Below are 21429 nucleotides of genomic sequence, written 5' to 3'. Positions count from 1 at the left end.
CATCTAGATGGGGCAACAGTTACTACTACAATAGACATCTGGATGGGGCAACAGTTACTACTACAATAGACATCTAGATGGGGCAACAGTTACTACTACAATAGACATCTGGATGGGGCAACAGTTACTACTACAATAGACATCTAGATGGGGCAACAGTTACTACTACAATAGACATCTAGATGGGGCAACAGTTACTACTACAATAGACATCTAGATGGGGCAACAGTTACTACTACAATAGACATCTAGATGGGGCAACAGTTACTACTACAATAGACATCTAGATGGGGCAACAGTTACTACTACAATAGACATCTAGATGGGTCAACAGTTACTACTACAATAGACATCTAGATGGGGCAACAGTTACTACTACAATATGACATCTAGATGGGGCAACAGTTACTACTACAATAGACATCTAGATGGGGCAACAGTTACTACTACAATAGACATCTAGATGGGGCAACAGTTACTACTACAATAGACATCTAGATGGGGCAACAGTTACTACTACAATAGACATCTAGATGGGGCAACAGTTACTACTACAATAGACATCTATATAGGGCAACAGTTACTACTACAATAGACATCTAGATGGGGTCAACAGTCTAGCCTACTACCAATAGACATCTAGATGGGGCAACAGTTACTACTACAATAGACATCTAGATGGGGCAACAGTTACTACTACAATAGACATCTAGATGGGGCAACAGTTGCTACTACAATAGACATCTGGATGGGGCAACAGTTACTACTACAATAGACATCTAGATGGGGCAACAGTTACTACTACAATAGACATCTGATGGGGCAACAGTCTACTAAATAGACATCTGATGGGGCAACAGTTACTACTACAATAGACATCTAGATGGGGCAACAGTTACTACTACAATAGACATCTAGATGGGGCAACAGTTGCTACTACAATAGACATCTAGATGGGGCAACAGTTACTACTACAATAGACATCTAGATGGGGCAACAGTTACTACTACAATAGACATCTAGATGGGGCAACAGTTACTACTACAATAGACATCTAGATGGGGCAACAGTTACTACTACAATAGACATCTAGATGGGGCAACAGTTACTACTACAATAGACATCTAGATGGGGCAACAGTTACTACTACAATAGACATCTAGATGGGGCAACAGTTCCTACTACAATAGACATCTAGATGGGGTCAACAGTTCACTACTACAATAGACATCTAGACGGGGCAACAGTTACTACTACAATAGACATCTAGATGGGGCAACAGTTACTACTACAATAGACATCTAGATGGGGCAACAGTTACTACTACAATATACATCTATATAGGGCAACAGTTACTACTATAATAGACATCTAGATGGGGCAACAGTTCCTACTACAATAGACATCTAGACGGGGCAACAGTTACTACTACAATAGACATCTAGATGGGGCAACAGTTACTACTACAATAGACATCTAGATGGGGCAACAGTTACTACTACAATAGACATCTAGATGGGGCAACAGTTACTACTACAATAGACATCTAGATGGGGCAACAGTTACTACTACAATATGACATCTATGATGAGGGCAACAGTTACTACTATCAATAGACATCTAGATGGGGCAACAGTTACTACTACAATAGACATCTAGATGGGGCAACAGTTACTACTACAATAGACATCTAGACGGGGCAACAGTTACTACTACAATAGACATCTAGATGGGGCAACAGTTACTACTACAATAGACATCTAGATGGGGCAACAGTTACTACTACAATAGACATCTAGATGGGGCAACAGTTACTACTACAATAGACATCTAGATGGGTCAACAGTTACTACTACAATAGACATCTAGATGGGGCAACAGTTACTACTACAATATACATCTAGATGGGGCAACAGTTACTACTACAATAGACATCTAGACGGGGCAACAGTTACTACTACAATAGACATCTAGACGGGGCAACAGCTGCTACTACAATAGACATCTAGACGGGGCAACAGTTACTACTACAATAGACATCTAGACGGGGCAACAGTTACTACTACAATAGACATCTAGCTGGGGCAACAGTTACTACTACAATAGACATCTAGATGGGGCAACAGTTACTACTACAATATACATCTAGATGGGGCAACAGTTACTACTACAATATACATCTAGATGGGGCAACAGTTACTACTACAATAGACATCTAGATGGGGCAACAGTTACTACTACAATAGACATCTAGATGGGGCAACAGTTACTACTACAATAGACATCTAGACGGGGCAACAGTTACTACTACAATAGACATCTAGACGGGGCAACAGTTACTACTACAATAGACATCTAGACGGGGCAACAGTTACTACTACAATAGACATCTAGCTGGGGCAACAGTTACTACTACAATAGACATCTAGCTGGGGCAACAGTTACTACTACAATAGACATCTAGCTGGGGCAACAGTTCCTACTACAATAGACATCTAGATGGGGCAACAGTTCCTACTACAATAGACATCTAGATGGGGCAACAGTTACTACTACAATAGACATCTATATAGGGCAACAGTTACTACTACAATAGACATCTATATAGGGCAACAGTTACTACTAGAATAGACATCTAGATGGGGCAACAGTTACTACTACAATAGACATCTAGATGGGGCAACAGTTACTACTACAATAGACATCTAGATGGGGCAACAGTTACTACTATAATAGACATCTAGATGGGGCAACAGTTACTACTACAATAGACATCTAGATGGGGCAACAGTTACTACTACAATAGACATCTAGATGGGGCAACAGTTGCTACTACAATAGACATCTAGATGGGGCAACAGTTACTACTACAATAGACATCTAGATGGGGCAACAGCTGCTACTACAATAGACATCTATATAGGGCAACAGTTACTACTACAATATACATCTAGATGGGGCAACAGTTACTACTACAATAGACATCTAGATGGGGCAACAGTTACTACTACAATAGACATCTAGATGGGGCAACAGTTACTACTACAATAGACATCTAGATGGGGCAACAGTTACTACTACAATAGACATCTAGATGGGGCAACAGTTACTACTACAATAGACATCTAGCTGGGGCAACAGTTACTACTACAATAGACATCTAGATGGGGCAACAGTTACTACTACAATATACATCTAGATGGGGCAACAGTTGCTACTAGAATAGACATCTAGATGGGGCAACAGTTGCTACTACAATAGACATCTAGATGGGGCAACAGTTACTACTACAATAGACATCTATATAGGGCAACAGTTACTACTACAATAGACATCTATATAGGGCAACAGTTACTACTACAATAGACATCTATATAGGGCAACAGTTGCTACTACAATAGACATCTATATAGGGCAACAGTTACTACTACAATAGACATCTATATAGGGCAACAGTTACTACTACAATAGACATCTATATAGGGCAACAGCTGCTACTACAATAGACATCTATATAGGGCAACAGCTGCTACTACAATAGACATCTATATAGGGCAACAGTTACTACTACAATAGACATCTATATAGGGCAACAGTTACTACTACAATAGACATCTATATAGGGCAACAGCTGCTACTACAATAGACATCTAGATGGGGCAACAGTTACTACTACAATAGACATCTAGATGGGGCAACAGTTACTACTACAATAGACATCTAGACGGGGCAACAGTTACTACTACAATAGACATCTAGATGGGGCAACAGTTACTACTACAATAGACATCTAGATGGGGCAACAGTTACTACTACAATAGACATCTAGATGGGGCAACAGCTGCTACTACAATAGACATCTATATAGGGCAACAGTTACTACTACAATAGACATCTATATAGGGCAACAGTTACTACTACAATAGACATCTAGATGGGGCAACAGTTACTACTACAATAGACATCTAGATGGGGCAACAGTTGCTACTACAATAGACATCTAGATGGGGCAACAGTTACTACTACAATAGACATCTAGATGGGGCAACAGCTGCTACTACAATAGACATCTAGATGGGGCAACAGTTACTACTACAATAGACATCTAGATGGGGCAACAGTTACTACTACAATAGACATCTAGATGGGGCAACAGTTACTACTACAATAGACATCTAGATGGGGCAACAGTTACTACTACAATAGACATCTAGATGGGGCAACGGTTACTACTACAATAGACATCTAGATGGGGCAACGGTTACTACTACAATAGACATCTAGATGGGGCAACGGTTACTACTACAATAGACATCTAGATGGGGCAACAGTTACTACTACAATAGACATCTAGATGGGGCAACAGTTACTACTACAATAGACATCTAGATGGGGCAACAGTATGGGTAGTGGTTAGAAAGTTGGAATCTGTCTTGAGGGTAATACATTTGAAAGTCTTGGGCCAATGACGCAAGCTTGGGTGTTCAAAGTTAATAGCGCCAGTAAAAGTTGAGCTGTACCTAAAAGGATTATGACAAAGTCGTGCTGTAGATTTAAAGAATGCAAAAGTGGCTGTGAGCCAAACTACTAGAAAGGAAGCCCGTTTTAATATACTACTAACACCTCCTCAGCTGCTTTTCCTTCAGGCATGTTGGAACAAGACTATACATTTCTTTCCTCTGAAGTCATTTTAGTTGTTTGTTGGTGGTCTTATGTAGTCATTGAGTTAAGTCTTGGTATATTGTTTATTAAACTGTGTAAAACTTACAACGCCATGCAACCACATGGAATGGTTGTGAATGGTTATAGGTCACCCGCAGCAAAGAATGTTGTGCAGCATTATAAATGACTACATCATGACTAAACTTACTGCATCTCCCCAGAAACCAATCCTCCTCAACTATCAACCGAACCTATTGAGGGGAGATCAACAAAAATCTCTCAACTACAACATCCAGCCTCACCAAACCTTCCCAGAACCTCCCCAGAACCCCCTCCATCAAACCTCACCTCTTGAGGGCAGACACCTTTTTGGGTGTCTTCCTCTTGAGTTTGGGCAGAGAGCGGTCCTGCTCAAAGCCCTTGTTGTCAAGGAGCTGTCTCATGGCGATGTTGGCCAGCTGCTCCATCAGCTTGAAGGTCTCGTTGATGTTGAGGAAGACCGAGAAGACGTGCTCAGTCACCCGAGTGCTCACCTTGGCCCGAGGAATGGAAGCATGAATGAAGGTTAGAGGGGTGTGTGGATGGACAAAAGAGACGTTAAAGCGATGGTAACATGCAGTATAGTTGATATCATTTACAAGGCTCACCTTGACTGCATCGGGGAGGAGGAGGGTGGCGCTTTTCTCCAGCTGGGTGATGTCGGCCCAGCGGATCACCAGCTTGGCTGAGGGGGGAAGAAAGAGGGCGAGAGAGACAGAGAGGGAAAGATAGATGGTTGCCTTTATTCATTTTTTTGGTTGCATAAAAGCTGATCGTTTCAAATATACATCACTTCATCTTAAAAAATACATTGTATCCACCCAGAAAAATATCAAGGGGTTGTACTATTTTTGGGACTTCTGAAGGGTCTTCAAAAGCTATGCATAATCGGTATGTAGTACCCACCAGTGATGCAGTGGTGTGTGTACCTGTGCCAGCATGCCAGTGGTCCCTACCTTCTTTCCCCAGCAGGTAAGAGTAGAAGCAGATGTGGTTGATGCTGAGGTAGAGCCAGCCCTGCCGGGGCACACGGCCCTTCCAGTAGCTACAGGAGTAGTAGTTGACCAGCTTCTCCTCTTCAGGCATGCCAAACAGCTTACGGAACGTACAGATGGCCTCCTTGAATTTGTCAGTGTCATCGTCCTCCTTCACGTCGTGGTTCTTGTTGTACTCGGCGATAATACCCTGGGGCAAGAGAGAAATAGAGGGAGTGAAGGACTTTGAGAGAGACAATCAATAAAAGTTCAACAATTCATTTTAAAATAGAGATAGCAAGAAAGTGAGAGAGTGAGTGGCAGACAAAGTGAGAGAACAAAATAAATCTTGTCTGGCTAGCTTTTGTAATCTATTCATTGAGTAAGAACGACTTTATCTCCATACAGATAAATACAGAACCTGATTTAGAGGCTGTGTCAGTAGCTGGACCTGTTTTTAGGTTACAATAGTAAATACAGCCGGGCTTTGTTATTTTGCCCCTGGCAGGAGTTATTTTGACAATACTAGTTTGACTACATGCTAGGCTAATATTACACCTGGCATGACAAACATTTCACAGGTAAATGTCATACGTTTCAATGTCCAAACTGTCAAAATGAATTGCTGACAACCACCATTACTATTGTCACAAACACCATCACAAAGAATTGTGAAATTCCAAACCCCACCATGCAACCCCTCTAAACACAACCAACCTTCCAAATCCCAGAGAAGTCCATACTGTTTCTTTAGAGACCAGCATGTGCTAAGTGACTCATATATACACTAAACAGTACCTGAACTTTGCCCTTGACAAAGGTAGTGATGTCATTCTCGTTCTCAAAGATGGACAGTGTCTGCAGGAGGTTCTGCTCCAGCCACTCCCAGTGCTCTGTGATCTCCTTACGGGAGCACCCTATGGAACGAGGGAGGGGAGAAGAGACGGAGGAGGAGATTACAATGGGCTCCCAGGAGAATGTGGAGGCATGGAGATTCACCCATTCCTCATTTTCTTTGAGACATTACAGCATGTCGTCTGATACGCTCTTCATCATTCTTACAATTGTATGCAAATTAAACATGTTTATCATACTTGGAATCCTAACCTACTCTTCTGGATACTAAGTAGTATGGAAGTACATGATTCAGGACCAGTAACAGAGACAAGGGGAAAGACAGTACAGACAGCAGTAACCAGCTGTTCAGACGGCTAATCAAGACTACTAGACACAACCCACCAGGCTATAAACCTAGGTGTTATTTTAGACTGACCTAAAAAATATATATATTTTTTTTTAACCAGGCAAGTCAGTTAAGAACAAATTCTTATTTACAATGACGGCCTAGCAACAGTGGGTTAACTGCCTTGTTCAGGGGCAGAACAACAGATTTTTACCCTGTCAGCTCGGGGATTCAATCTAGCAACCTTTCGTTTACTGGCCCAACGCTCTAACCACTAGGCTAGAGCATTGGGCCAGTGAAGGCCCACATCAGAAATGTGACCAAATAAGCTTTTTAATTACCTTAGAAATATTGTCAAAGTGTGACCATTCCTCTGTCAAGTCCACACTGACTAATGCATGTCTTTATTACTGACAGGCTTGATTATTGCAATGCACTCCTGTCTGGTCTCCCCCCTCAAAAAAAAACATTGGCCAGCTTTAATTCATTCAGAATGCCGCAGCACGTGTGCTTCCAAAGGCCAGGAGGAGAGCACAGTCACTGCATTGGTTGCCTGTTTGTTTTAGAGCGGATTTTAAAATGGCTTTATTGATTTTTAAAGCACTACGTGGGTTTGCACCTGAATACATGTCTGATATCTTAAAAGCATATGTGTCAGGTTGTCCCTCAGATCCTCTATCACTGGCCTTTCAGCTGTTCCAAAGGTCACTCTGAACCACAACGTTTGGTGAGGCTGCCTTCAACCACTATGGTCCTGGCCTTTAGAACAGCCTCTAGACATGCTTTTACTTAGGGTTCTTTTTAATCATATTCCCATATATAATCACATTTATTTTAATGCATTAGCCTCATGTGTACTGTTATTTTACTATTTTAAGTTGTCTCTTACATTTTTTATTGTCTTAGTCATTTAAATAGAAAACTTTGTTTTTATCTTTCTCACCTTTTATTTTATTTGTTAAGCACTTTAAAACGCATCCTCTAAGAAATGTGCTATATAAATAAAGTTTGATTAAATCTAGACAGCCCAGCCACTGAGATTACTTGGCCATCCCCTCTGCTCGGCCTAGATTTACTACCACACATATGGCGATAAGTTCATGGCTAGAGCGCTATTGGCTAATTAGCTTCAGATATGTTACGATCCTACTTAAAAAGGTGAAATAATAATGCCCTGCGATACAGCACACCTTAAATTCAGGGAGAATTTTGAATAGTATTGGCAGGCAAATCCCTATTGGTGCTACTGTGGCTACTTGTTAGCAGCTACTTAGCGCTAGTGAAATCTGAGAGCCAGTCAAGGCAGAGCCTGCTAGCACAGAAACCTCAGTGCAGTGTCCACTATCGTTAGAGGCCTCATCCGTCTCCCCTGTAAGTAGCCCACTGCTGCTCATCTCTTAGCTACATTAGTGATGACGTCTGGCAGACAGACTGCTCCACTCTCCCTCTGTGCTGGAGGATGGGCAGATAGGGAGAGGGGAGGAAGGAGTGGTTGCCAGCCCTCAGGAGTCTTCTTCTCTGGGCTTCCATTTCAGAGAGGGTCTTCTCTCCTGTTTCTTTCCCCTACTCCTTTTTCCATATGGGAGCACTCACTAAGGCAAATACACATGCGCGTAGTCACACACTATTCAAAGTCCTCCAACACAACACAGGCTTTTCGATCCACCACCTCCGTCTTCCCCCCATAAAGCCAGATTGAGCTACAGACCTTTCTATTGTATCATGGATGCTGTGTGTGTGCAGGACTTTCCTAAGTCAACATATTATTCTTTTGTGATGAGAAAAGTCAAATTGTTGTGTGCAATGTGTTTTGATCTTATTATTTCCGTGATCATTTCATTTTGGGTAATACAACGCAAAATAACTAAGTTATTTCTATCAATGTTATAAGGACTTAGGAAAAGTTTACATTCTAATACCGACTTTGTCATCAGTCCTTTGTATTGGTCTAGACTATATGTCTGACAGATGAGACTGACTCACAAACAAAAAGGAGAAATCAAAACATTACCGGTAGGCATGACCTACCTGGCACCCGTGACCCCCTAACTAAAACTAAACTCAAGAGTCATGGTCAAAAGGGTTGCAGTGTGAGTGTGTCTCTCCGTTCATTTAACAACAGAGCCATTGTTCATTACGTCTGGGGAGTATAGTTCTGAAGCCTCTCCTTACTTACACAATGATCCCTCTTTAAAAATAAATCTTTCCTTTCCCGCCCGCTTGTCATGTTGGGTCCGTGTGATTGCATCATGGCTCCTCCGCAGTAATAAATGATTTGTGTGACATAACTGCTCAAGGAAAGAGGCAGGTGAAGATTGGGGTTTCTGTGATGTCACAAACCATTGTAACTAGCCAAAAGAGGTGTGATGAGATAGCCCATTTGGTTGAGATCATGTCAGTATCTTACATTTACAGCCCTGAGTTAACCTTTTAGCTTTTCCATATAGGACATTAGGGTGGTTAACCCTTTAACATGCAAAGAGAGAGTGTTAACGGATGAAGTGAGCAGATGTAATGTAAGATTTACCATGCTAGCTAATTAACAAAAAAAATCATGACAGCCCCTCATATTTTAAGCGAATCACCATCAATTCCCATTCCTGGTATCCGTTTCCCCCCAGTCTAGCCCTTTAAGAGCAGTGGGCCATGACGTGATGCTTGGCATTAGCAGGAAGTGAGAACATGGTGCAGGAAGAGAGGACCTTGTGTGCAAGGGGGAGGGGGGAGAGAAAGAAAGAGCGAGAGAGAACTATACACAGACAGTACACACACAGTACACACCATGAGCAATGATCCAGTAGATTAGGGAGTCAGGTGTCTGGTAAAGGATTCTGTAGGGGGCCACTCGAGCACTGGAGTCCAGCACCACGTCCAGTGTTCCCACCAACAGACCTGCGGTGGGAGGAGCAGGGAATACCGTGGGTTAGGGAGGGAGACACTGTGGGAATATCATGATCATGTATACAACATTCTTTGGAAATTGAATAGATAATGCATTGATTGTCTTGAGGATGGAAAATAAAACCTGTAAGTGATCCAAGAACTTAAAAGCAAATACAAACAAGTCATGAATCCTCCCCCTAAAAAATGACTTCAAAGCAAAACCCAACAAAAGAGTTTCTGTTTTAGCCCATTTCGGACACGTAACAAAGCACCCCCCTCCACCATGTGAGACAGCAGACCGTTCTGGTACATTAACCCTTGTTAGACCACTTATGCTCTCCTCGAAAGGCCCTTGATGGAGCCCTCCGGCTATGAGATCACCACTTATGAAATAGAGGGAGGAGGAAGGGGCATTTAGGGCTGACGGGCAGCTGTGGCTTTCCTGTCTTGACTGCTTCATGCCCAATTTATATTATAGGACCAAACCGAGCCACACAAACCAGGGCTGTGCCCGTATCTACAAAGCATCTCAGAGTAGGAGTGCTGAACTCAGATCGGTTTAGCCTTTTAGATCGTAATTAGATACGTTTATATGGACAGGTGGGGACCTGATCTTAGATCAGCACTCCTACTCTGAGACATTTAGTGGATGGGGTCTGGGCTGGCCTGGTTACACATCCACCCTAGTTGCTGGAACTGTGCTGGAAAAGAAAGTTAAAAAAATATCCCAGCCAGCACAGTTCGGTTCAGGTTGGCACTAATGTGTGAATCTGGTATCAATGTTCTTGTATGGAGAAGTGGGGTGGATGGGCAGATGGCACAGAGCTCAGATTTCCCATGTGACAGATCGATGCGGAGAGAAGGTGAGAGTAAAGTCACCTGGAATAAAAAGGACGAATCCCCTATAATCTAATGGAGAAGGGATGAATCCCCTATAATCTAGTGAACGAGGGAAGTGGAGAGATAGATGGACAGATTACGGACTTATGACAGCTGAAAGAAGCCAATAACTCCTGTCTCTAAGAGTTGTTTTATCACTCTAATGCTTCTCATCTCTGATACAGTAATAATACATGACTAGTGTCTAGCTACTGTCTATTGTAAACCACAAGATCAGAAAATCAGAAGAAACTGGTACCACAATTCAAAAAAAAGTCTCGTTTTTTTTATGCCTTGGGGTCTACACTAACATGTTGTCATCAAAGTTTGAGTGGAAATGACACTCCAACAAACTCAACCTTTGATAGAAAGAAGCTTTTTGACTGCCATATTCCACAGTTTGCCCCGAAACTTTATTCCCTATTGGGAATTTTACCATTGCCACGACAGCTTTTTGCCAGTGGCGCATCAGACGCATACAATTCTATGAGTCACACAGACCGAGATAGACGAAAAGAGCAATATGGGGAGAGAGGGGGACAGAGACAGACAGGGAGAGAGATAGACATGCAGAAATGGAGCAAGAGAAACCAAAACAGCCAGTCTGGATGATATTCTTCCCTCTATACATAATGTCTGCTGGAGGACTTCTGGGACACCACTCATCTCCACTAGCTGCTCTAATGAAGACATCTGAATACAATTACATCTCTGGGGCTCCATTTCTCCCTCCCTCTATTCTCCTCTCTCCTGTTTTCTCTCTTTTAATCCTATGCAGGGCGCAATAAAAGGTTAGGACGAATTCAATGAGAAGTGCTTAAATAATGATTAAAGGCAAATAGATAATTAATATATCATTAACATATTAATTGAATATGATCAAAAACGGCTGTAAATATCACAGAGTGGGCCTTTAATAGGCAGTAAGGGCAATTCAGGTTTCACACTGGATGGTCGTAAACAATATGGCCGTCGGTTCTGACAAGTGTTAAGGGCTTGAGATTTCCCATCTGAACTAAGCCTATACCTGTAGTTGCACTCACCGTGAACAAAACCCAGCAGACAAACTTTCAACTGTATCTTCACATTAGTCACCATTGATAAGGTTACTGTACAGTTATAATATTTATTTGTTTCAAGTGTTAACTACAATGGCAAAGCAGAACAAAGCTACAGTATGAAATCACAGGGAAACAGAAAATAAACTAGATGGGAGAGAACAGAACAGCTTGGCCGATATACAAAAGGTTTGTGTGTTAGCCTCCATTTCAAAGGGTTAGCACAGACACCGAAGCTGTTGTTGTTACTTGGGGCTGGCAAATGACAGGATCTGGGCCTTTCTGACAAACATGTTGTGGGCATAAAATGACATTTTCAGTTTCAAACACTTGTTTCTGTTGAACAGTGTTAAGTCCAGTTCTGGAACCCCCAGGGTTGCACATTTTTGGTCTAGCCCAGCACTAACACCACATTCAACTAAGAACATGAGTTGACTAGTTGAATTGAATGTGCTTGTGCTGGAACAAATGTGCAACCATGGGGGTTACCTCAAGACATGGATTTGCAGAACACTGAACCAATACCTGTGAAGCACCTCAGTTGGGTAGGCAGGGCATGACCTGAACCCAGCGGTGTTGCAGGGATGTGTGTTAGGGGTTAACACAGGAAATACAGGTGTCAAGCACAACAAAAGAGACCACTGACGAGTGAGACACTGAAGGATGACACCCACAACATCCTGTGACTTCTACGACTGCATGCAACCTACAGCTCACACCGCGCACTCCAAATAATCTACACAGTTAAGATATCAACAGCAATGGAGAGGATTAGTATGCATGGTATTTTATGAAGAATGAATTAGTGCACCCTACATCATTGTGACAATATTATTTGTTTTGATCAGAGGGCTACTTTCCCCTCAGAACACAGGATCCTACACCATGCTATAATAACAAGAGTTAACATGAGCTACTGTACTGTGGTGTTTTGTATATGGTGAAGAGAAGGCGGACCCCAGACCTATAGCCTAGTGTTGACCCTTTAATCTATAACATGAACTTTGGGAAACCACACAATTGTCTGTGACTATATGTTCCTATACATTTGATTGTACTTTCAACACCCCCCACGTAACTAACACACACACACACGACCAAAGAAAAACAAGATGTACAGAAACTAAGCTCCAATGATGAGAAATGCTTCCTTTGTTGTGGGTGGGGATGGAAAGAAACGAGCCCGAGTCTACATACAGTAGACTGGAGAACAGACCAGCATCATGTGATGTTTTGGACTTTTTATAGATTGGAGAAGCCAGGAAACGAGGTCAGAAGCTGGGCTGCCTATTGTTACTTAGTAAAGCTCCATTCTCTGTTCAGCTGAGACGGCTAGTTCCTACTTTCCACTCAAGAGTGGGGGGAAAAAACATCTTTGAGCAAAAGCAATCGGTTTTCCTCTCCTTTTCATCGGTCTCCATCCTGCTTTCCGTTGGGTCTATTTCAGTGTTTCATCTGGAAAAATGTATAGCAGTGTAGAGGAAGTTCCGATGGGGATTGAAGGAAGGGTCCCTCCTCACCCTTGCTTTGGGGGTCTGGGTTCCCTGCCAGATCATTTTTATGGAGAAGGACTGAGTAGCGCAGTACTGGTGACTTATTAAGAAAATGACTTTCTACTCCAAAAATGAACAAAAATACAATTATGCTGACACCATCTAAAATATAATTTCCACCTCCAGAAATGAGCGCACTAAAACATTTGTAAAATTATTTTGAAAAAATATTTTAACATATTGGACAATGCATATAGTCTATGCATGGTCCATATTATCAGGTATGCCATTAGCAATAAACATTATCACCTGTAGCCCAACTGATGCAGAGAAGTGCTAATAAATAGTCTGAAGCATGGGACTACCTGTCTGCAGTTACCCTATTGGGCTAATCATTAGCCAATTATTTTAACTAGTTATTATTCATAAACACAGTGAATATAATGTAGAGCTAGCTACCTGTTAGGGTAACTAGTCACCCGGGGTAACACACCCCCTGCCTGTACTTAAGGTATGGTGGTGTTTTACCTCTAAGTTATCCTACAATTGACCAGTGTTACATTTATCCCAAATATCCCCAATGCACTAAAAACTGCCTGGTGCAGTTCGTGCATATTTAGGAGTTGAGAAATATGCATGCATCGACTGCTTGTCAGAATGCATGTTTCCCTCCTTATGGCACTTGAATGTGCCACGGGAATAATATTTATCTTGCATAGAACACACAAAAACAAGCCGACTATAAAAGATGAACTATTCTACTACGGGGTTACCCGATTTTTATATTCATTACTTGGTTGTTTGCAGAGGAAAAGTAAATGTGGACTGTTCTATCATCGGCAGAAATATTTTCTCATGTTCAATATTTTTGGGGACGTGGCGGTAATGATTTTGCTGTGGAGCAGCACCACCAGCACCACCACCACCAGCAGCACCACCACCAGAGGAAACACTGGTCTATATTCTCCCAAGTACTGACACAGCACCTAATCACCCCACTGGCTGAGAATCAATGTTGTTTCAAATAACAAGAACCTGATACGAAGTCACACCATACATGTTATTTTAAGTCATGTTTCTCTAACCGAACCCCCTGTAACACAACTGTAGTGTTATTCCTTTTCTTCTTTCCCAAGCCTCAATGTGTACCTCCAGGTCAGAGGTCACCAGATAAGACAGATAGGTGATGTAAAGCAGCAGATGATTGTGTGGGTAATGGTCGATGGTTAAAGAGGTCGATGGTTAGAAGTCTAGTCCAAGTGTCTATTGAGGGCGATGTCATCATGTGTACGTGATGTTAGTCACCCAACACATGTAGGCCTAGTAGAGTTTCAGGTCATAACGATTCCAAAATGTCACACTATTGTGAAATGTTAGGTAATATAGGTTAGCTTATTGTCCCTTGGATAGTGCCATTTTTGCATTGAAAGTATCATATGGTGAATAAGCTACAATCCAACATTTGGGGTGGAAGGTAGCCTAGTGGTTAGAGCATTGGACCAGTACCCGAAAGGTCGCTAGTTCTAACTCCCGAACCGACAAGGTGAAAAATCTGCCCATGTGCCCTTGAGCAAAGCACTTAACCCAAATTGCTCCAGCGTCGCCGAAGATAATGGCAGACCCTGGCAGAGACACCACTCTCCGAGGGTGTCTCAAGGAGAGTGGGGATATGCAAAAACAAACATTTCCAATTCACATGTGTATTAATACACAATTGTACAAGTGGGAAATAGAACCAATATAAGCACCTACCAAATTATTATCGTCAACATTTCACAATTGAAGCGTGACATTTTTCAAATCTTATGACTTAAGATTGATTTAGGGGAACTAGTCGTCTATAATGAAACTGTAAAAGAAAAATCTGTTTCCAGTCTCTATAAATCAATTAAATCAAAAAAATGATAATGTTGACTTTTCCTCATATCAAGTAGCCTCATAAATATGGCTATAAGTCAAAAAGCGTTGGCCCTGGTGCCCTTCCATATGCCCCAGGAGGACCAGGTGCTCGCTTGGCTTTCTCTGCCCGCTGAAAGGGGGTGTTTACTGGGCAGTGCCAGTCATTGTGCCCGGGCTCTCTCCTCTCCTCAGCAGGCCAACTGGCACACCACACAGTCCGCTCAGTATTCACATAACAATGACATCATCACATATCGCCACCGCGCGCTTTGTGTCGCTATTGTCGCTGCCCCGAGACAATAGGGAGAGGCAGAGTGTTGGTTCGGGGGCTAACTTTCAGTCGCTGGCATGCGGGAAAAATAATGGCTCCGTCCTTCAGTAAAACGTCAGCGAAATGTCTTGTTGCTGACCAATGAAGTGAGATACTTGCAGGCCATTTTGGCTCCCCTTGTCATATTCATTACTGGCTGGCTGACACTGAAGAGGGAGTGACTGACTGGCACTGAGGACAGCAGCACACAGTTCAACTCTCTTTGACCCACCATGACTGCGACAGCCAGTCTAGTCAAAGCAGGGCTACATAGATACTGTATAGAGAGGGCTATAGATATATCCATACAGAGTCATCTCTATGGCTCAGAGTCAAAGACTTGGACTGAATCTACTGTACCTATAATGAACCTGACTGACTTTTCAACTGATCATGTTCTATCCTTTTTCTTTTTTAAACAAGGTAGCATCATTCGTAACCCATTTTCATATTTTTGGATTCTCAGAGTTGCAATGAATTAAACAGACAGACTGAATCCAGGTCAGCCTAAGCCCTACATAATGCACTACCTTTGACCAGATCCCCATGAGCCCTGGTCAAAAGTAGTGCACTACATAGGAAATAGTGCACCATTTTAGATGCAGACACAGTCGCCACCACCTATGGTCCTTAAAAGTATTGCTCCTCCCTGATGTAGCAGTCCTCCTAGTGACTGTGGACTAATTTGGATGAGTGAGTGAAGTAGAAGAGGAATAGAGGAGAGGAGTAGAGAAAGGAGAGGGAGAGATGATTCAGCATGAACTACTCCTGCCGGGAAGAAAGAGTGTGCCTTTGCTCTGCATGTCTCCCTGTGTATGGGTTGTCTCGGTGGCGTTCAAAATTCAGTACGGGGAATGACACATCACCAGCCATTTTAACATTCCCTGGGCGTGCTGGGCTCTAATCAATCACATGTTCATTTCCATTTATTGGAGCCTTTTAACAGACGCAAGTGCTGGAATATGTCTTCCCTGTCAGGGGAGATGTGTCCAGCCTTATGTTAGCTAGCTAGTAGCCTAATGAGATTACAATTGGAGTGAACTAAGCACAGTCAATGATTATCTATTTAACAAATCTATGCATTTCTTTCCTTGTTTTCTTAATGGTTTAAAGGGTATATAGAAGGCTTACTCTTTGCAACAATATTAGTTACAATTTTCCAGGATCACCTAAAGTACAAAGGCCTACATAAATAGCCCAGATCTTGGGATGCTGATCAATAGGGTACATTAGCTGCTGAATGCCCACTAACTCCATAAGGGTACAACTCCATGTAGTTCTGTGGGGGGTGGTCCATAAACATACAACAATGGCCCTATGACTATTCTGAGCCTAAAACATTCAGATAAAATCATTCAGATAAAATCACACCTGCATTTGTCTAGTTATAGTAGCTCCCGAGTGGCACAGCGGCCTAAGGCACTGCATCTCAATTCGATCCCGGGCTGTATCACAACCGGCTGTGATCGGGAGTCCCATAGGGTGGCGCGCAATTGGCCCAGCGTCATCCGGGTTAGGGGAGGGTTTGGCCATCATTGTAAAATAAGAATTTGTTATTAACTGACATGCCTAGTTAAATAAATAAAATATAGTAGTAGGGGCTATTAGGGTCACGTGTCTATTCATTCATACAGGTCTACATCCCCTCATGCCATTGTCACCCCTTTGATACCCGAGTGACCTGACCTCTATCCCTCACTACGCATGCAATCTTCTCTCCATCACTAAACATCTGTGAGGCATGAATAATCTCCCAAACCAAGCGAGAGACCCGGCCAGGGGACAATCATTTGGTTTGGCACTGCTTGCATCACAGCTGTAATAGCGTTAAATAATCCTAGCCAAGTATATCTGAACTCGACGATAGAACATTCGTGGAGTTGAGCTATGCTTGGCTACAATAATCCATGATTTAGAGACGGAGAGAGAGACGCAGAGACAGTTATATGTATCTCACCCGCTAGTCCTCCTCTGCCGTCCCCGTGGCCCTTGCGTTTCTGGAGGATGAAATAGGGATTTGCTCGCTCGGTTATCCACAACGCACCCGCTTGCAACACCTCTTCAGGGTGCACCCACATCTTCGTCTTGTTGATTCTAAAAGCACATCAAATCCAGCTGATTCAGGCGGTGCCTGTCAAATGAACTGGAATGCTGGTTCGGTCTCTCCAGTGGTTGAGGTTCGATGCAGGTCCACCGAATAACACGTACAATTGGACAAGGACAACTTGGTTACAGGGTAGGTATAGAACTATGACAGCATGAAGGCCCTATTTATTCGCTAAAAACACGCAAAAATAAAATACACTCTCCAAACTTCCATTCACGGCTGCGTGAGAGGTGATTGGATTCCAGCCGTGCACGCCAAATATGCAAAAATAAGGTGTGCAATACATTCAGTGGAACTCAATTACTAGGTGGCACAATAAAGCGGGTTTCGCATGAAAACAACCGAATCTGACAGATTTCTGTAGGGATGGATCTGAGAGCGACACTTCGGTTCGGTCTTTGTTGTTTATCATCTGTGTTGTAACCGCTGTCAGGTGGATATCGATGCCGCGGACGAGTCCTCGTTCATCGGTCGTCAGATATTTCAGAATGAGCGATGGTTGGACGCAAAATAATGTGCCCACAAGCACGTTATATCCATTAGGCTATTTACAACCTACTATCCAACATATATGTATGCTGCCTGCCTCCACATCGAACAACAATGTCATTTAATACAACCCACTCTCTAGCGCCGCTACGGCACAGCTCGGTATCAACAACACGCGTCATAGAGTGGCCACATCACTACGTCAACTTTGTGGGAGGTGGTTGCATAATTATAGCCTAGGCCCTACGTGGTAATAAAGTATGAATTCAAATGACTAAAGTTGTTCATCGATATGACTTGGCTACTGTTTACAAATATCAGGTGCCGAAGCTGTCTTCAGGCGCAAAGCTGTCACTGCTGGCTCTTGCTGTTTTGCATTTGTTGTTTTTGCCACCTGGTACCAATTAGTGGATCAATTGTAATGGTTTCCTTCATCTGTACTTTATTCTTTAATGCAAATACAATCAAAGCAATATTATAAGCAAATACAATTGCCATAACTTACACCTATGTCCAGTGGGTTTTACAATGACATGCCACACACATTTGGGATTTCTTAAAAACTTGAGAAGGGGGTGTTTAAGAATGAAAACGTTGAATTTGTAAATTCCCAGTTAGAGGGCTGAAAAGGTACACAAAAATCCTATCCAGTTTCAAACATCAGTTCCTTCAACACCACACACCCACAAACCTGTCAGACATGAGTCAACAAATGTTTGTGTCAACATGTTGGGTAAATATGTGGGATTTGATGGAGATAGAAATGGTTTATATTCCACAACGTCTCTCTGTCTACAGTATGTGGTCCATGGTCTGCTAAAGGCCTGTACTTAACTGTGCTTTTTTTATATATATATGTGTGTGGGTTTAGCTTTGCTAAACTGACTGCACTTTAAGGTTTCACAGCTTCCATCGACGCGTGGGAGACCTTGTCTGAGGTTGCTCGACTTTCCCTCGACAGACCACATTAAGTAAAAGGGTTTCGGCGCTGCAGAGACGAGACTGATGTCGCTACATTTTCTGTTTTTGTCGGTTTAGACTGAGGCCGAAGGTAGGGACAAGCAGATGTGCATAGTGCACAATTTTTTTACCCTCCACCTATTCACCAGTAACCACAGTGGGGCTATGTTAGGGGCTCTGTTCAGTCAGTGTTTGTGTACATAGTCTGGAGGAGCAGTTTCAACCACAGATGTGGGGGATGGAAACTTGACATTTAGGACTAACAAACAAACCCACTGACATAATGCCGACTCAAAGGGACCCCCTAAATACGTGTAATTGAGTTCACAAGATCTCATTTCCAACTGAAGTTTACTCTGTTCTCTTTTCTTTCTTAAAGATACCTTTTACACTCTTCCACTAGATCGAAAAGTCCCTCTTAGTTTCACCCTGTTTCATCTACAAAACTTTTTGTGTTTCTAGCCTCAACTTTTCTTCTGTCACTCAAAAGCACCTTAAATCTAGGGCAGGATTCAAGTGAGGCTTACCTTTCTGCCATTTAGTGGGCAGAGGGGCAAATTAATTCATAATTGGATTGGGTTTATGTGTAGAGTTCATTAAATGTTATGCTACACAAAAATAAATAACACATTTTTCTAAACTAATCCAACCAGTTAGTTAGATGTTTTAATCCCATTACTGAAATAGTTGTCAGTTTAAATGGCTTAGACTTCCATCTCCTACTGAGACAAGCTCTCCTGACAGAGATGGGGATTTCTTCAATGCTTTTTTACTGTCAGGCAGACATCAGGGATTGAGGCTTTCAAGCTTCGCTCTCAGTCCCAGTCGAGTTAAACCCTTCATGGTTGAGTTGATCGTGGAGAGCTGCTTTCCGCTTGGCAGTAGGGCCTTCCTCCCTGCCTTCTCTTACCATCACAGAACCAAAACAGAACTATCTGTTCCATAGCTTTGCATCTGACACATCCTCACATCCCCATTTTAGAAGCAGTCCTTCCCTTAAAAAAAACGGAAGCAGAACTGAAACAAGGGTTCCCATTCTAAGGAAATGTTGCTTTTCCTGCCCCTGTTCTGTTGTGAGCTGCCAAAAGCCCGAAATCAATACAGTGGTGCTACGGTAAACACTCCTTGAAGGAGAAAACACCTAAAGTAAGGATTTCCCCAGTATATAACTGAATAAGGAAAGGGGGATACCTAGTCAGCTGCACAGCTGAATGCATTCAACCAAAATGTGTCTTCCGCATTTTACCCAACCCCTCTGAATCAGAGAGGTGCAAGGCGCTGCCTTATTCAATGTCATCGGCGCAGTTGTTGTTTAACTGCCTTGCTCAAGGGCAAAAGACCAGATTTTTCCATCTTGCCGACTCGGGATTCAAACCAGAGATCATTCAGTTACTGGCCCCACACTCTTAACTGCTAGGCTACCTGGGCACCACAGAATAGCATAGTTAGTGTATGTCATATTTAGGCTATTTCTAGGGTGTAGGCAGTGGTGTAAAGTACTTAAGTACAAATTCTTTAAAGTACTACTTAAGTAGATTTTTGGGGTATCTGTACTTTACTTTACTATTTATCTTTTTGACAACTTTCACTTTTACTTCACTTACATTCCTAAAGAAAATAATGTACTTTTTTCCCCATTCATTTTCCCTGACAGCCAAAAGTACTCGTTACATTTTGAATGCTTAGCAGAACAGGAAAATTGTCCAATTCACGCACTTATCAAAAGAATGCGTGGTCATCCGCCTCTGGCTATCCGTACATTTTCAAAACAAGAAAATGGTGCCACCTGTTTTGCGTAATATAATGAATTTGAAATGATTTATACTTATACTTTTGATGTTTAAGTATATTTTAGTAATTCCATTTACTTTTGATACTTAAGTATATTCAGAACCAAATACTTTTAGACTTTTACTCAAGTAGTATTTTACTGGGTGACTTTCACTTTTAGTTGAGGAACATTCTATTAAGGTATCTATACTTTTACTTAAGTCTGACAACTGCTACTTTTTCCACCACTGGGTGATGGAAATCAAAAATGGCAGTTTATTATTGGTTATTGACAGATTCGTTCCACATTCAAGGAATGAAGGGGGCTTTTGAGAAATGGAGAAGACCACATGCAGATCAAACGGGTCGATAGTGAAGTCTTGAAGAAAGAGAACAGTCTGCCTGTTTGAAGATTGTGTTATTGCTGTTGTCTGTATTATTACCTCTAACCAGTGGTGGAAAAGGTATCCAATTGTCATAATTCTGTAAAAGTAAAGATACCGTAATAGAAAATTCCAAATTAAAATTCCTGACCTTCTAGGCAAAGTTGCAAAGAAAAAGCCCTATCTCAGACTGGCCGATAAAAATAAAAGATTAAGATGTGCAAAAGAACACAGACACTGGACAGAGGAACTCTGCCTAGAAGGCCAGCATCCCGGAGTCACCTCAACACCTCACTGTTGACGTTGAGACTGGTGTTTTGCGGGTACTATTTAATGAAAC

At 42.2% G+C, this 21429-nt stretch overlaps 1 protein-coding gene across 1 annotated transcript; it reads right to left on the bottom strand.

Annotated features, from left to right (window-relative positions):
• Positions 1-4991: 4991 nt before the first annotated feature.
• On the bottom strand, positions 4992-18164 carry LOC139579171 (TBC1 domain family member 9-like). Its single transcript, XM_071407544.1, has 6 exons — positions 17338-18164; positions 9640-9750; positions 6474-6592; positions 5658-5886; positions 5310-5386; positions 4992-5195 (listed from the first exon to the last, which is right to left on the bottom strand). The coding sequence occupies exons 1-6, from the start codon at positions 17456-17458 to the stop codon at positions 5007-5009; spliced, it is 846 nt and encodes a 281-aa protein (XP_071263645.1). The 5' UTR covers positions 17459-18164; the 3' UTR covers positions 4992-5006.
• Positions 18165-21429: the final 3265 nt, after the last annotated feature.

This window comes from Salvelinus alpinus, chromosome 6 (assembly GCF_045679555.1).
Source record: "Salvelinus alpinus chromosome 6, SLU_Salpinus.1, whole genome shotgun sequence".
Lineage (NCBI taxonomy): Eukaryota > Metazoa > Chordata > Actinopteri > Salmoniformes > Salmonidae > Salvelinus > Salvelinus alpinus.
The sequence above is the reverse complement of the archived record's forward strand: the minus strand, read 5'-3'. Positions and strand labels throughout refer to the sequence as shown.